Source organism: Manacus vitellinus, unplaced genomic scaffold, assembly GCF_001715985.3.
Source record: "Manacus vitellinus isolate BGI_N305 unplaced genomic scaffold, ASM171598v3 scaffold_124_pilon, whole genome shotgun sequence".
In the NCBI taxonomy this organism is placed as follows: Eukaryota; Metazoa; Chordata; class Aves; order Passeriformes; family Pipridae; genus Manacus; species Manacus vitellinus.
Genome location: NW_021938921.1, coordinates 224,087 through 239,946, shown reverse-complemented (window position 1 = coordinate 239,946; position 15,860 = coordinate 224,087). Strand labels below are relative to the sequence as shown.

Below are 15,860 nucleotides of genomic sequence, written 5' to 3'. Positions count from 1 at the left end.
CCCTCTGTTGCAGAACCCCCAGTCCTATGGTGGGGGGAATGAGGGATGGGATGGGGGCAAGCAGCACTTCAAGTCCCTCTGTCTTCCCCTCCCCAGGAAGTCCTCTCTGTGTGACTCCAGGGCTGGGCTGGGAGTGATTTCAGGACCAGGTCAGTCCAAGCCTGGTGGGCACCACTCAGCATGGAGTGGATGATGGAGAAACGTGAAGGTTGGCATGGTGGGAGTTTCTGTGCTTCCCTCCCTTCTCCCTGCTGACATATGGGATCTAAGATGCCTGTGCATCCATCTCACCCAAGGTTCAGGTACTGGTCTTGGGCTGTAGGTGTCTGTCCTCCCTTAGAGAGATTTTCCCCTCTGTTCCCCCTCTCTCCTCTTATAGAGACACCAGGAAATCTCATCTGTGTCCTGGAAGTCCTTGTTTCTTACTTCTTTCTCTCCAAGACAGGATTTCGGAGGAATCTGCTGTTAATTTTGGTGCTGCCCCAACCTGCTGCCATGGAATGAGCTGCCCCTTTGCTGCCTGTTCTGCTCTGAAGCCAGGGTGAATCGAGGGGCTAACAGCAGCAGCATGGGAGCCAGCAGAGCTGGCACCTGGGCTGGGGGAAAGTTTGGGAATGGCCAGGAAAGGGGCGAGAGCCAGCAGAGTCCAAGCAACCAAAAGACCACCAAGTTTCTCATCTGACATCTCTGTCTTTGAAAATATCACCTAGCAGAAGGCTTGGGGCTCTGCTGGTGTTTGTATTTCATTTTGGTTTTGTTTTTTTTTTTTAATTAAAAACATCAAAGCGATGAGATGCTTTGTGTGATAGGACCTTTTCCAGGTTCTCTCGTGCCCCTAACCCACCCAAGCCATGGTGCTGTTCTCTCTCCTCTCTGCAATGTGTTGCCAGGCTGGGCTCTGCTTTCAGAGGCCTGCCCCTGTTCTGCTCTTGCTGGAGCTAAGCATATGTGCTCAGGCTTTGAGCAATCACAGCCATTTGTTCTGTATTTTCACAGTCTGGTCTGTCTCCTGCAAAGCAGAGGCTGGTTTGTTTGCATAGCACTTATTTTCAGAAGCAGGAGAGTTTTAGGAACAGGCTGACATTATTTTAGTTCCTCTGTAATTTTTGTTAGAAGGAGGCGTGTGTATTAAAAGAAGTTCATATATATATATATATATATATGTATGTATGTATGGGGGAGAGGGTTGTTTTGGATACTTTTTTTGTCCTAAGATGTAAATTACAGCTTTTCTGGACTTGGCTGAGAGAAGGCAGTGAATAAAGCCTGGATTGACTGAGTCAGCTGGTGGTGGAGGGTCACTGTAAGGAGCTGGTGCTAGAGACCTTCTTGGGGGCTCTGCAGCTTCAGGACACAGATGAGTTTTACGGCTTTGATATGCAAATGGCAGTGACTCAAGCCACCTGGAGGTTGCACTTTGGTGCTCAGTGTCTGCACTGAGAAGTTTTTCTAAGAGGTGGCTTTGCCTGTTGTGCAGAAGGTGAAGGGGCAAGCGTGATCCTCTTAAAAAAAATCTGTAGTGATGTTTGAGGGTTTGAACACAGCCCAGGCTGCTCTTCAGCCAGCCAGGAGCCTGGACTTGCAGAGGATCAGCAATGTCAGCAGCTGCGGTGCCTCTGGGATGGTACCCACTCCCCATTCCTGAACTGGTTTGCCTTGTTCTGCTGCTGGGGCCTCCCTTTAGAGCACCCGGGATTGTGAACGTGGCTCCATTCTCCACGAGGCTCTTTCTGCTCTTTTCATGGGCCCCTTGTCCTGCTCTGTTAGCAACACACGAAGCAGGCTCCGAACTCCTCATCTCTGTAGGGCAGATCATTCCAGATGCCCATCCCCATCACTCTGCCTGTTCTCTGCAGGGAGTAGTCCTGGACCCTACACATCCCCCCTGCCTTCAGCCACTGTCACACCGTGGCTGGGAGTTGTACTTCACTCTCCATGTGTGATGGCCAAACTCCATTCCTCCTTCTCCTCCTCAAGGAGGACCTGTTAACAAGGCACTTAATCTCTGCAGTGGCACATCCTCAGTTGGATGACCTCTGATGATGGGAACAATGGACATCTTTGTCTTGGGGCCAGCTTTGAGTATGCTGCAGGCCTCCTTTGAGGGCATAAGTCTTCAGAAATCCTGCTTGTTATGGAGCCATGTTTGGCCAAGAAGGGCTTAGTATTGCTCCAGCTCTCTACAGGGCTCATCCCAAAGAAGGGAGGTGGGGAAATGAGGTGGGATCTTGGCACGGAAGATAAATCCAGAAATTACAAAGCATGGAAGATAAATGGGGGATCAAGTTCTAGGAGCTCTCCTTGTAGCCATGCACAGGGGTTTGCTGGCAGCCTGGTGTGAAGCTCCCTTAGGCAGAAGTTTCCCAGGGCTTTCCTTGATGTTCTATTGCCTTTGGTGTCCTTTGTCTCCTTGAGTTGGTGCTGAGCAGGTAATGAGTGGGGAGAAGGCTTCATGCAGAGGGTTGGAGGTCTCTTAGCTGACAGTTCCAGCTAAGAAAATATTTCTCTCCTATTCTTACCTTTGCGTGGCCTTGCAAGCAGCTTGCGGTGTCCAGGGACTGGCTACCTGGGCTGTGTTGTCACTTGGGGCATGGTGGCAGGAAAATCAGCTCTTCTGTGGAGGAGTTGCTGTTTAACTTCTTGGGGTTTCTCAGCTCTTCCTGCAAGTGACTCTTCCCCTGTACCTGGACCGTTCCATTTCTGGTCCTGCTACATTTTCTCTAGTTAAAAAAAAAAAATTATTCTTTCCTGGACCTGATACTAAACACTTACAGTCTTTGTGAGAAGATCTAATCAGGAGATGCTCACAGGAAGCCCTTTGAGGCTGAAATACCCATTTTAAAAATTATCATTATTATTTTTTATTCCTAGACTTTGCCAAGCAGGAATGGCAGCCAGGAGGGACTCAAGCTGTTTTTGAAGGAGCAAAGCTTGCACATGTCCATCCTCCGTGTCCTTGAGGCTGCAGGACAGAGCACAGCAGCCTGGCTCTTCCCTGCACTGTAACCCTTCATAAAAAACCAGCTGCTGCTCTGCGAAGGCGAAGCCTTCGAATGGGACCAAACCTGTCTGCCCACGTGAGATGTGGTAGAGCACAAAGGGCCCTACTCTTCCTCCTGCTTTTTGCATACCTGGTGCACCATCCTACTCACAGCAACTCACTGCTTGGGGGCCAACACCTCCCATGGCCTTGCCACCCTCCAGAACATCAGGGAGGCACCTCCCTTCACAGTCAGGGGGCTCAGGCTGCTGGGGCGAGCAGCTGGAGCTGTGTCCTGGTTCCCAGCTACGAGGTGTGGAGAGTATTTATGCGTTTGCTCAGGACACAGAGGAAGCTCCTGGAATCTGGGACAATAGAGGAGGATGCACATTGGGAATGTGGGTTTGTTTTTGGAAGCAAGTGGGGATTTTGTTGAAATCCCTGTGCGTTGCAGCTCTGGTGGCTGTGACAGTTCCCCGGAGCCAATGCCAGCAGGCTGCCTGTCCCCACACTTGGGCCACAGAGGGAGTTTGGGCTGGGACTGCAAATGGGGCCTGAAGGGAAGTCCTGTCCTGGGGACACCGAGTCCCAGGAGCTGAGACAGACCCAAGCTCCTGCTGGTGGGAGCAGCGCTGTGGTGCCAGCAGGAGTGGGCACACACTCTGCAACTGCTGCATCCCTCAGCACTCGGAGCTGAAAGGACAGGGAAAAGCATTATTTAAACCATTCCCGGGAGACTTCTTTAACCCCATGAAGTGGAATGAGAATTAATATTTTTTTTTATGTCCAAGTTATGGCCTTATCTCTCTGCAATCCGGAGTTTATCACATCTTTCCAGAGTTCCTGATGTTATGTTTGAGGCTTGTATGGCAGCCTGGGGCTGGCCCTGCTCCAAGAATGTGCTCCTTGCTTTTCCTTTTCTTTCTTTGCATGAGTGTGATTGTACCAAACTCTTTAGTATTTCAATGTGTTCTGTGCAGATTTTTTTCCTGGTTAAACTCTACCTCAGTCATCCTCAGCCCCTCAATTAAGGGGAGCAAAGAGGTCGCCCGCCCAAGTCACCCACTTACGTGTCTTTGCACACAAAGATAAATGTAAGCTTGTTAAAACGGAAGACTATAGTTAGCAACACACACTCGGTCGTGGCCAAGTGCCATGAGAAGAATTCGTTATTTTCAATAGCTTGCACTTAACAGAAAATAGCTGACCTCTCCTCTCTGCTGAGGAGCAGCAGTGCGGGTGCAGCCATCAGTGTTCCAAAGCTTTGCTAACCCAGCTGCTGGCTAAACAGATCAAACACAGTGTGCTCTTGAACATTGAAAAGATTGGTGGCTCAACTGCCTCTCAGGCGCTCAGCTGGGTCTGAATTTTGCATTTTTTCTTCCTCGCCAAACAAATCCTCTGGAACTGCCTCCTGCCTTACTCCCAGGCTCATCCCCATGTGCGTTTCGGTGCTGCTTCGGCGGGGATCCTGCTGCGCCTGCTTTCCCCTTCCAGCCCTTCCAACACCACCTCTCCTCCTCCCAGCCCCTCCCCAGTGTGGCAGGCCGTGCCCCCCACCTTTGGGTGAAGCCCCCCCTACATTCCAGCACTGACAGCAGCCTCTCCCCAAAGGTGCCACTGGGCCACCTGGGTCTGAGTCCCCTTCTCAGTCCTCTGTGTCCCTTTTCCTGTTGTCTGCCTGTCCTCACGAACAGTTACGGTGCTCTCCAAGGTTACTGCTCCTCTTGTGTCGCCTCTGAGCTGTCCCTTGGACCCTCCTTGCCAGTCCCTTATCCTACCTGCACTTAGTTGTTCTCTCCGTGGACATGCTCATCTTGCTCTGCTCCCGGTGCTGCTGGGCTCTGCTGCTGCTTTCAGTTCTCCCTTTTATGCCCTGTTTATGGATGACACCTCTCTGCAGTTGCTGATGCCTTTGGTGATGACAGTGACTGTGCTTATGGTTTGACATTGCAACTGCTTGGGAAGAACAGGGCTGCTTCTGTGGTTCCCAACCTGAGCCAGGGCATGGGATGCTGATACGGCTGCTCATGTTGCACCTTAAATCAAATAGAGAAACTGATGGTGTTTTGATCAGAAAATACCAAACAACAAACCAGATGTTTTCTGAACACAGGGTTTTCTAAGGATCCATTTGCAGGCACGCTCTTGACAGTGGCCTGCCATGCTCTGGTGATGGTGGGAGAGCAGCAGGAATGGGTGCCATGGGCAAAGGTGGTGTGCTCTGCTCCCAGCTGCTTCTTGGGTCAGTGTGAACTGCTGTGTGGTGATAGTCTGGGCTGGATGAGCAGATCTGCCTGAAAACTGACCTATGCCACAAAAAAAGTGGCTTTCACCCGGATCAGCTTCCCCAGCCAGCCTGTCTGTGGTAGTCTGAGACTGCATGGAGGTCAGCATCACATGGTAGATGTGGCAGGGGAATTGCACCTTTTCGGAGGCAGTTCACATTTATTTTGGGTTGAATTGACATTGTCCCTAGCAATTTTGAATCCTCAGAGAGTTTGAGGAGCAGTCTGCTTTTTAGGGCTGCATGCCAGACTGCTCAGCACTGAATACACCCACGGTTTTCCTAGCAAGGAGGTGCAGTGTGCAATTAAACACACCCCCGGACTTGCCTGGTGATAGGAGACATTCTGACCTTCCTCAGAAAGCCGGGGCAGAGCCAAAGGCTGGTCTGCCCTGCCAGGAGCCGCCTCCTGTCCCACGACCGTGCTAGCAGGGCTGGGCACTGGAGCCCATGCTGCCATTTTGGGCGCTGCAGTGCTGCCACCATCACCTCTGATCCTTCCAAGGACCCCAGAGGGAGGCAGTGGGATCTCCCTTCTCCTGCTTCTCCTGTGGTAGTGGCTTCTGCTGTCATGCCCTTGCTGGGAAGCAGCTGTAGGTTGTGCCAGAGTGAGCTCCTGGAGGCCTTGGACCTGTCCTCTTCGTATGGCTTTTATTAATAACAAAAGTACCTTTGGCCTCCTTCCTGCGGCCTCCACAGACACAGGTGGGGGGCTGTGATCTGGGGGGTGTGAGCAGAGGTGGGAGGCATGTGTAGTTTTTATCTTGGTTTTCGGTTTCATGCTGAGCATACTGGGGACAGGGTCACTTTGGTGGCAACATCTCTCCTTTGCAGAAGGAGACCTTGTTGGGGTTTGAACCCCCTTCTGTTTATCTGGATGATCCGAAATGGTTTTGGCTTTGCTGAGCTCCTTTGCTTTCACTGGGGCCAGCTCTTTGGGGTTGGTGTGTCAGTGATAGAGGTCAACGTGCAGCCCAACACCTCTGCATCAAAGCCATCACACTGATCTACCTGAAAAGCAGTCCTACAGCACTGGAAAACCAGTCCTACAGCACTGCCTGCCTTGCTCTCACTGAGCCCTGGGCTGGGCCGGTATGGGTGCTGCTGAAGGGATCCTGAGGCTCAAGGGGCTCTTTGGGGCTGCAGAAGGATTGTGGATCAACAGCAGGGCCTGTCCATTGGGTCACCTTACACCCTGCTGCGGGCTCTGTCCTGTCAGCCAGGGGAGAGGGGGAAGAGCCTGCAGTGGAGATGGTCTCATCCACCAGTCACTCCTCACATTTATCTTTTGGACAGGCAATTGTGGGCTTTGAGCAGGGTCTGTGAGACCCAGAGGTCTGCAGGCAGGCACTCACATGGGGCAGGCTGCCCACACTGTTGGGAAACAGAGCTTTGGTCTCCTGAGGTGGAGCGTGCAGCTCCCAAAAGGAGCAGATCCTGCTCTGCAGATCCTCGCTCCTCTTGAAAGCAAGTTCTTGTGCTAATCTCCCAGGCACCAGCACTCTTGTGACTGTGCCAGCTCTTGATGTGAGTTATCCCACCATCAGCAGACGTGCTTGCCTGCCCTTGGGCTTGTTGGGTCCAGGCTGGTGGAGGTGACCTCCCGTTCCCTGTGCCAAAGAGCTGCTCTTTTGTCTCAGCCCCATCTCAAACCCTTCCCCTGGCTTCTCCTGAGCTCGTTGGATTGCTGAACGGCCCCGAGCAATGCTTTGATCTGTAGTCGGGCTGCCTGGCCCAGTGGCAGCAGCTCCGTAGGACTCCCAGACAACCCGTTTGCCTTGAGCCTCTGGCCCAGACTAACGCGGCTCTTGTGTTCCTGCAGCTCGGACTGGGTGGAGATCATCGAGCCCCGCTCCCAGGAGCGGATGTATGTCAACCTGACCACCGGGGAGTGCGGCTGGGAGCCCCCCCCCAACCTGAAGGTGCGCCAGTCGGACCAGAAGCAGTGGTGGGAGCTCTTCGACCAGAACAACAACCGCTTCTACTACTACAATGCCATCACGCAGCAGACCGTGTGGCACCGGCCCCAGGGCTGCGACATCGTGCCCCTGGCGCAGCTCCAGGCCATGAAGCGCAGCTCCCAGCCCGGCCGGCAGCACCGCGGCAGCACCGGCAGCGACGGCCGGAGCACCCCCGTGCACGTGGCCCTCCTGCAGGAGATGGAGAAGGGCAAGTGGGACTGTGCGGGGGAGAAGAGGAAAGACCCTTCTGGCAGGTGAGGAGAGCGTCAGCCTTCTCTGTTTATATCTGAAGAGTGGCTTGAGCTGCCAGGCAGGCCCTGTCAGGCAGGGTGGGAGACAGTGCTGCCCCAGGAGGCTGCAGTGCTGGGGCAAAGTGCTGCCAGGCCCCCGATCACTGCTGCATGCCCTCCTCCTCCCAGGATACAGCTGTCTGCTTTCACCACTGTGGTACTGCTTGAATATCCCTGGCTTGGGCTGGGCCCTGTTTGTGTGAGACACCATAAAAACACACATCAAAAGATAATCATCACTCTTCGTGCTGAACAGAAAGAGAGGGGACAGGCAGGAGCATTGTGCAGTGACAAGAGCTCTGTCAAAATCTCGTGACAGGGTTTGTTGGGATGGTTCAGCTGCTGTGCGAGGGGTCAGGCTGCTGTGGGGTGTGGGTGAGCCTGGCTGCTCTGGCTCCTTCCTTCCCCACTTGCTGGCTGCTGGCATGCTCTTGCAGCTTCAGCCAGAGCAGGAGGTGGGATTGCAAGAACAGAGCTTCTGGATGCAGTTATTTGGTCACACCAAGCCTGAAATGAAAGAACAATAACGGGTGCTATTTTGTTTAGCTAAGAGATTTTTTTACACTCAAATTAGTCTGACAGCAATCGGGGCTTTTTTATTGTATTGAAACCATGCCAGCTTCAGGTGCACAAAAGCATCGGCTCCCCAGTCTCTGTCAGGGTAGTCCCTCCACCTGGGACACTGTCTGGGGCTGCCCTGCCTCCCTCCTGCCCTGGGCATCATCCTGCCCTGGAGAATGTGGTACTGGGGAGGCCGTGCAGCAAGCAAAGTTGGGTCATGCTCAAAAGTGACTCATCCAAGGGTGAGAGCAGTGCCAGAGTGAGCCTGACTGTCCTGCCATCTGTGCCATGGTGCCTTGTCCTGGTTCTGGGCGGTGCAGCAGGCGAGGCTGCTTTAGCAGCTTGGTTTTGGGGTCGAAGCTGCCTCTCTGTGTGCCTGGTGCAGGCAAGGAGAGAAGAAAAAAGCCAAGATGATGAAAACCACTTAGGATGGCAGTTCTGGAAAGTTTATGCACCCTGAAGTGAGGTTTATCACTTGTCTTCTGCTCCTTGTAAAACACTCCTGTATCCAGTGCTGATCTTAGTGGCTGGGAGACACTGGTGATGCACATAAAGTGCACCAGAAAGAGCCCAGAGCTTTACTGGTGCCTCTAATGCTCCCAATGCCTCCTGCCTCTCTGAGCTTGAGAGTCATCCAGAGATGATTCCTACCCTACCAGGAGTCCAGTAAAAAATGCCTTAAGCTGAACCTGAGTAGCTCCCAGGTCCCTCAGGTCACTCCCAGTGTCCACAGGTGAGTCACAGGCACATGGGATTTGCCATGAGGCAACTGGCTTCCCTTCCTTGTCCCTCTGCAGCCTGGCACTCTGGGGCAGCCAGGACAGGCACTGCCAAAACTACATATTTCCAGGGGAGTCAGTGCAAGAGTCCTGATAGGGTGTAAGATATCCTGAGCTCCACAGAGTCCAAAGTATTCCTGACTCATTCTCTCAGGAGGGAATGTGACCGCCTCTGCCTTAGTATGGGGAGTTGCTTTGCCTCAAGGGAGAAGAGATACCAGCTGTGACCCACCTCTCAGCTCTCCAGCCCTCTCAGCAGGGAAGACCCCACACATGTCCCCTCATATAGGAGGACAGGGGTGATGCAATATGAGCAGGGGTTTGTTTTACCTTTCCTTGCCAGCCAGGCAGTGTCACCATCACCACTGGTTCTCCTGCAAGGAAGGGGAGTGGGAAGGAGTCCTCCCTTACTCCATCCTTAGCTCAGGTTTCTGCAGCAACCCTGGGGCACTTTGAGCCTGAAACGAACTCTAAAGGCAAGTACTGGGAAAGGCACGAGTGGCAGCTCTCTTGGGAGCTGACAGGCTGCTTGGACATGCAAGGCTCTTCCAGATTCCCACCCCAGTGAGTGTTTGTGGAAGCTACTTTCTTGGAAGCAGGAGGCTGTGCTTGTTTCCGTGCACATCTATCCGGTGTCATCTCTGCTGTGTGAGCAGAGGCTGCATATCTGGTTACCCAAGTCTGACACTCGAGGAGAGATTTCTTGCCTTTTGCAAGCTCATTAAAGGGGGAGCAAAAGCTGAGCCACAAGCAAGTGCTCCCAGGGGATCTAATGCCCTTGCTGGGATATCTGGTGTACTGACAGCATAAGCACACTGAGCCTCTTAGTTCTGTTGTCTGTGTTGCTCTCCAAAGACAAACTCAAGCATGTCCTCTTCCTCCCCTCGGAGGGATGCAGCTGCATAAACACAGGGTGAGCACGTTGAGTGCTGTTGGTAGCATTTGACATCTTTATAGGTACCTGCACCCCAGACGGTTTCGCTTTTGTCTCTTAATGCCAGCACAAAAGATGCTGTTTTTCTTTCCTTCATGTTTGTCATCTTGTGATAGATGGAGAGGGAAGAGACCAGTGTAGTCCCCAAGAGGGGCCCCCTGCAAGCACATGCCACAGAGGTCTGGGGGAAGGGATTTTGTCCTTTTTTTGGTAATACTTTGTGGTTGAGGTTTTTTATTTTAGTAGACTGTTGTTTACCACCTTTCCTCTCTTGAGCCTTCTATCAGTACTGCTGAATTTGCTGTGCCCGCTGCCACATCTCAGTGCTGCCAAGCCCTCTGTGTGCTCTCAGCAGCTAAAGCAGAACAGAGATGCTCCCCAGACAGGTGGACTCTGTGCTCACACCTTGCTGCCCATTCCCTCTGTCTCCATGCCCATCCCACCCCTCACTCACTGCCCCACCACTTGCTGCTGCTCTTCCAGCTCTCTAAAGCTCAAAGCTGCCTTCTCTAGACATTGGCCTTTGACTCCCCGAGGTGACACAGGGGTCAGTCCCACCCCCACAGGGAAATGGCAGCTGCTGCCGTGGGGGAGTCACTGCTACCTTTGGCCATCCCTGAAGCCTCCTGGGGAAGCTCCTCTGCCTGTGCTCTTGTTCCCATGTTGGTTTTCAGCTGCCCAGCCCAGCACTGTCTCTCCTTTTTCCCTTGCCTGACAAGGATAGCAGGCAGCACTTGCCTCACAGCTCCAGACCCTTCCTGAGCTCTTGGAATCCTAGCAGGAAGGAAGATGGGCTCTCTTCAGGGAAGGTGATAGCCAAATTATCCTTTCACACACTGGAGAGCTCTGCAAAGGATGGACATGTTCCCTTGGGGACCGTGAGACCAGCCTGGGGCTGAATGCAGCATTTTGGAAGTGTCCTCTGAGCCACTGCAGCTGTGCTGAGGTTTGCTGGAACTCCTCAAGGCAGCAGGACAGAAAGGGCTGAGCATGGCAGAGGGCCAAGTCCTGAAGAAGACAGTCTGGCTGGGAGGGGAGCCTGTGTGCTGGTCTGCAGCATTTTGGCACACTGCTGGTCAGGGCTGTGAGTGGGCTCTGCCGTCCCATCCCGCTGTCCAAGTGGACCAACTCCTTTCCTTCTCTTCCTCTGGTTCTCCCAGCATCAGGACATGTTTGAGAGTGCTGTTTCCGAGGTTCTCCTTGTGATAACAGTGCAACTTAAAATCCTCCATATAAAAATCCGCCTTCCCTAGGAACATCCTATCCCCCAGAAGAGGAAGGTGAGGGTCTCTTCTGTGTGGGCAGCAGGTTGTGCTGCTCATCCCTTCCTGGCCCACCTTTCCAACAGCTCAATATCCTGGGCTGGGAGGGAGTGAGGGCTTGGTCTTACAGTGCCAGGAAGATGTGTTGGAAAAGGGTGTGACGAGAAGGCGGCTGTGACAGTACCTCTGCCTCTTAGTCTGGTTTGCCTTTCCATGGGCTCATGTTTCTCGGGGCATAGCATAAGTAGTGCCAGTATTAAGTTCTTTATAACCAGGCAAGAAACACTATCAGAATCCTTAATACAGGTTTGTTTCCTTCTTGTGCCACCAGCCTTGGGGTAGGGTGTGCAAACACACTGTGCTGTGCACATGTCTGCAGCACTGTCCTCAGAAGGGTGCAGGCCTGGGTTTGGGTGGGTCACACCCCTGCCCCCCCACGGGCGCCGCCGAAATCCCAACATCCCTGTCCACTCACCTCTGGCACAGCACCAGGAAAACCACTGCTAGAAAGGGCAGAGCTGAGGTGTGGGGTCTTTTCTCCAGGCTTCTGGGAGGGAAAAAGCAAACAATGGAGCTCTGGAACCTGAGAAGAGCTGCCGGATACGCTGGGCCTGCTGGAGCTGGGTGCGGGCTGGGAAAACCAGCGCCAGGTTGGGGTGTTTATGTTGGAGCTACTTGAAAGCATTCCTCACAGGGAACAGTCTCAGGGGACTCTCAGGGTCTGCTGCTGGTGGCTGAAGAGCACAGCTGAGAGACTGTGTTGGGATACTTCTCCACTGGCTTTGCTTTCTGTCAGGGCTTTCACTGTTCAGAAGGACAAGGCTGAACCTTTCTCCATGCTGGGAAGTCAGGAAGTCCCTGTTCTCTGCTTTGTCTTTTCAGCAGCCTGGGGATGGGGTTGAAGGAAGCTGTATCCAGACATGGCCCCAAGAGATTGTTCATGGCTGTGGAAATGATTCCTTCAAAAAAGTCTTGTCCTCTCTGTGATGGTGCCTCTTTCCTCTCATCTCTGGCAGCCAAAGAGGCTGGAAATGGCACAGTGTGTCCGAGATGAGACTGACAGGCAAGGTGGGGTACAGCACATGTGCAGAAGTTTCCCTTTTCCGTCACATTTATTTACAAACCTCCTGGTCAGTGTGGTGGCCCTCGGTGACACACGAGTGGCACAGCTTCCCTGTCTCCTCTGACTCCACTCCGATGCTCCTCCATGGATATCTCAGCAGAACCCTGCAAGGACACTACTGTGGCACAAGTGGTCTGAGTCCTGAATGCAAAGCTCCTGGGTGCAGTACCCTCTCCTTGAAGTCAAAATGGGCAGACAATGGGCACTGAGGTGCCCTGGGGAGGTACCAATACCCACTGGGTGCCTGGATTGGTCTTCACATCTTGAATCGCAGCCAGGGAGGAGCGGTGGCACAGTGGACTTGCTTGCTTTCTGTTCCTTGCCTCTGGCTGCACCTTTGCCCCTCGTCCTGCATGAGCTGCAACAGGTCCCAGGGCTGTTGTCCTACAGCCCTCCTGGAGCCAAGCCCCCTTGATGTCTGGCCCCTGGCCCCAGCACGGGGCACGTGGGTGCTTTGCCTCTTGCCAGTGCCCATGACAGAAGAGCTGTCACAGTCCCAGGTGTTTGTGCTGTTCCTTGAGAAGGGCAGTGTCAGAGGGTGCCCTGGGTGCTGAGCTCTGCTGGCTCCAGGGCTCTGCAGTGCTCCAGGGCAGGCTTGGTCCCAGTGTGCAGTTTGCCCTTGGCCTGAAGGAGGGAACGTGTTGGGGCATGGACTGCAAGTGCCAAAATCTTGCTGCTTGTGGCAGAACTGCTTACTCACCACCTGCTGTGGCTGACTGTCCAGCTCGTCTTGCTGTCCTGCCCGCTGGGCTCGGGGCAGCTGCAGGGACAACCCTGTGCCAGCGCAGAGTTCCTGCCGCTCTCCACCACCTTCCACCCTTGTGGCCAAGTCTGTGCTGAGGCCACGTCCTACCATCTTGGGCCCAAGGCAAGGGACAACTTCCTCCCAGCCTGATGAAGCGACTCTGGGCAGTGAGGAGCTGTCATGCTTTGGTGTGCCTGTTGCCCTTTGGCTGGCACGGGGTCACAGGTAGACAGCTTGCCTCTGTGGGAGGCCATGAGCACAGCATCCCCTTTTCTTTTTCAGATCAAATCCCTCATCGCTCATCTGAGGGCTAAAATCTGGGCTTTGCTCTATTTCATAGAGCGGGGGCAGAGGTTGTTGCCATTTGGGATCCCACGAGACCCTAAAGTCATAATGCCGTGCTGGAGCAGGAGCCTGTCTCTTGTGGCCAGGCTGGTGTGCTGTGCAGATGCCCAGCCCCACACCTGAACGAGGACGGTTGGGGTGTGCCAGGGCTGCTGTGTGGGTGTGAACTGGGACAGGAGATGGTGCCAGTGCCTGCTGTGCGGGCAGGGAGAGGTTCCTCCCTGTGGCTCAGAGCTGAGCGAGGAGGTGGCACAGCTTCGGGCAGAGGTGCTGCTGTCTGGGTCACCTGGGGTTGGTGGGCACTGGAGCAGCCACTGCCAGTGCCAGGCAGTACCAGCACACGATGAGCCTGCACAGGGTGACAGGTCTGGCCATACCAGGGGTGGGTCTGCCAAGCCTTGGCCAAATGGATGTCTCAGCTGCTCAGAGCTGGTTGGACGTGCAGTGCTGCAAGTCAGGGAGAGGAAAAACCTCAGGAAGTGGGATGTGGGGTCCAGAGCCTTCCCACAGAGTGCAGGTTTGTTTTCCAGCCCTGCCATAGCTGGAGTCTTGCAAGGCAGGGGGACACACCTGCAGCTCAGGGCTACGGCCCTGCTACCCTGTCACCCAACAACTGCACAGTGCTGTTCCAGGCACAGTGCTGCTCTGGCTGTAGGGCTGAGCTACAGTCCCTCCCAGTCTCTCACTCTTGGCCTGCCTGCTGAGTCAGGAGCCCATGGGTGGCTCTGTCCTGCTTCCTCTTTGACAGTCTGTCTTCTGTGCTGCTGGTTCAGCCGTGGGGGTGTCAAAAATACTCACTTGAAAGCCTACCAAGTGTGACTGCTCTGGTTCTTCCTGTTAGTCCAGGAGCTCTTCGAGGAACAGCCAGGTCTTCAGCAGTGCTTGTGTTTGGGGTTGGGGCTTGGCCACACACAGGACAGACGCACTGGTGCGAGCAGCAGGCCCTGTGTCCCACGGGGAGGGATGCCTGGTGGGTTTTGGGGCTGCATATCCTCACGAATGCCACCCCATCCTGCCGTCAGCACCTTTAGAATAAAACCCTTGTGCCTTAGTGGGAGATGCTCAGGAGGTCCCAGAGCAAGGGGGACCTCAGGGTGCGAAGCAGAGAGTGGCAGCCCTTTCTCAGCCTTCTCTGCTTACCTGGGTAGTTGCACAAGAGAGCTGTATGGGCTCTGCTGTGGGAAGGGAGCCAGCCCTTCAAAGGGGAGGTGCAGCCAGAGGGTGGTGAGGCCTTTGGACCCTGGCCAGGGGTCAGCACTGCGCCCGTGGCAGGGCAGTGCCAGCCGCACCCACACCTCTCCCGGTGCCGCTGTGCCAGGGCGGGATTTGCAGTGACACAGTGCCATCGGAGAGCATGGATTGCCAAAAACACAGTAAGCAGTGGATGGGGAAGGGGCACACCACCCCCTTAAGAGGGCAATGATTGGGAGCAGATGTGGGACATTGGGTGTGGGGTAGACAATGTGGGGCAAGTAACTGGGGTGGAACAGGTGAAATAGGACACCCACACAGATGCACTGGTGGGATGGCCACAGAGGGAAGAAAAGGAACAGCATCTGAGGGAAGCTGTGCTGGGACCCAGCCAGGTGAAAGGGCTATGGAGAGCAGGAGGAAGGGGCAAGAGGGTTGGGGTGTCTGGGTACCTTGGGGCTTGGCAGGGCAGGCACAGGAGGGGCTCACATTGGCGGGAAGCAGCTCTGGATGTGCAGCAGAGGTGGGTCTGTCTGCCAGCACAGGGCCCACAGAGGACAGTGTGGAGAGGGGACCAAACTCAAGGTTCAAACAGAGCAAAATGGCTGTGAAGGTGTGAGGGGAACATCTCCTGCCACAGACAGGACACATGCAGTGTGCCCTCAGGCCTTACCCGGTGATGGCTGGTTGCAGATACATGGAGGTAGGGAACGAAACGGGGTCAGGTTCAAGGAGACCTTCCTGGGGACCATGGTGCCTTGGAAAACCTGGAAGCTCGGGCTGGTTTAGCAGCTTTTCCCTTCTCCTCAGAGCTCACAAACACAGACTGGCTGCGGCTGTGCCCTGACAGCACGTTGTTGTTCTGCTGCAGAAAGTGCCCTTGGAACTGGGGTGTTGCAGTGGGCACGTTGGGTTGTGATCCTGAGTACCACCATGGGTCAGAGGAGGGTTTCACAGCCATGAGAGCTGAGCAGGGCCAGTTGGTTTGGCCAAGGGAACCAGATCTAGTGCATCAGGATTGGGAGGAGGCTTGTCATGTTGTGTGGGGCTGTAACACGTCCTATGAGCTGAGGATGGCTGCCCCCATTCACTTCCCATAGACCTCACAGGTTTTTCTGCAAAATAAACATGCATTTGGAAACTTAAATCAACAAAATAGCGTGGTCTGGAAGGACTGTCATCATTATTGGATAATCCAAAGACAGATACTTGGGATTACTTTCCAATTTAATGCTTGAGTGGTCCAGAAGAAGTTGCTAATCTCCAGCTGGTTGTTCTGGGTGCCATGCTGGTGGCTGAGTTTAAAAGTGTAGGTTGTGTCCTATCTCAGTGCTGCTGATACCAGACAGGTTATAATATCATGAACTCATTTCACCTCCTTCTGCTGTTCACGACTCAGAAA

At 54.1% G+C, this 15,860-nt stretch overlaps 1 protein-coding gene across 1 annotated transcript in view; it reads left to right on the top strand.

Annotated features, from left to right (window-relative positions):
- The first annotated feature begins 243 nt into the window (after positions 1-243).
- Positions 244-15,860, top strand: part of ARHGAP39 (Rho GTPase activating protein 39) — a 34,945-nt gene continuing 19,328 nt past the window's right edge. The window contains exons 1-2 of the mRNA XM_018067845.1: positions 244-302; positions 7,090-7,482. Of these exons, the coding sequence (XP_017923334.1) occupies positions 259-302; positions 7,090-7,482 (437 nt within the window). The 5' untranslated portion in view covers positions 244-258. The remainder of the gene's footprint in view (positions 303-7,089; positions 7,483-15,860) is intronic.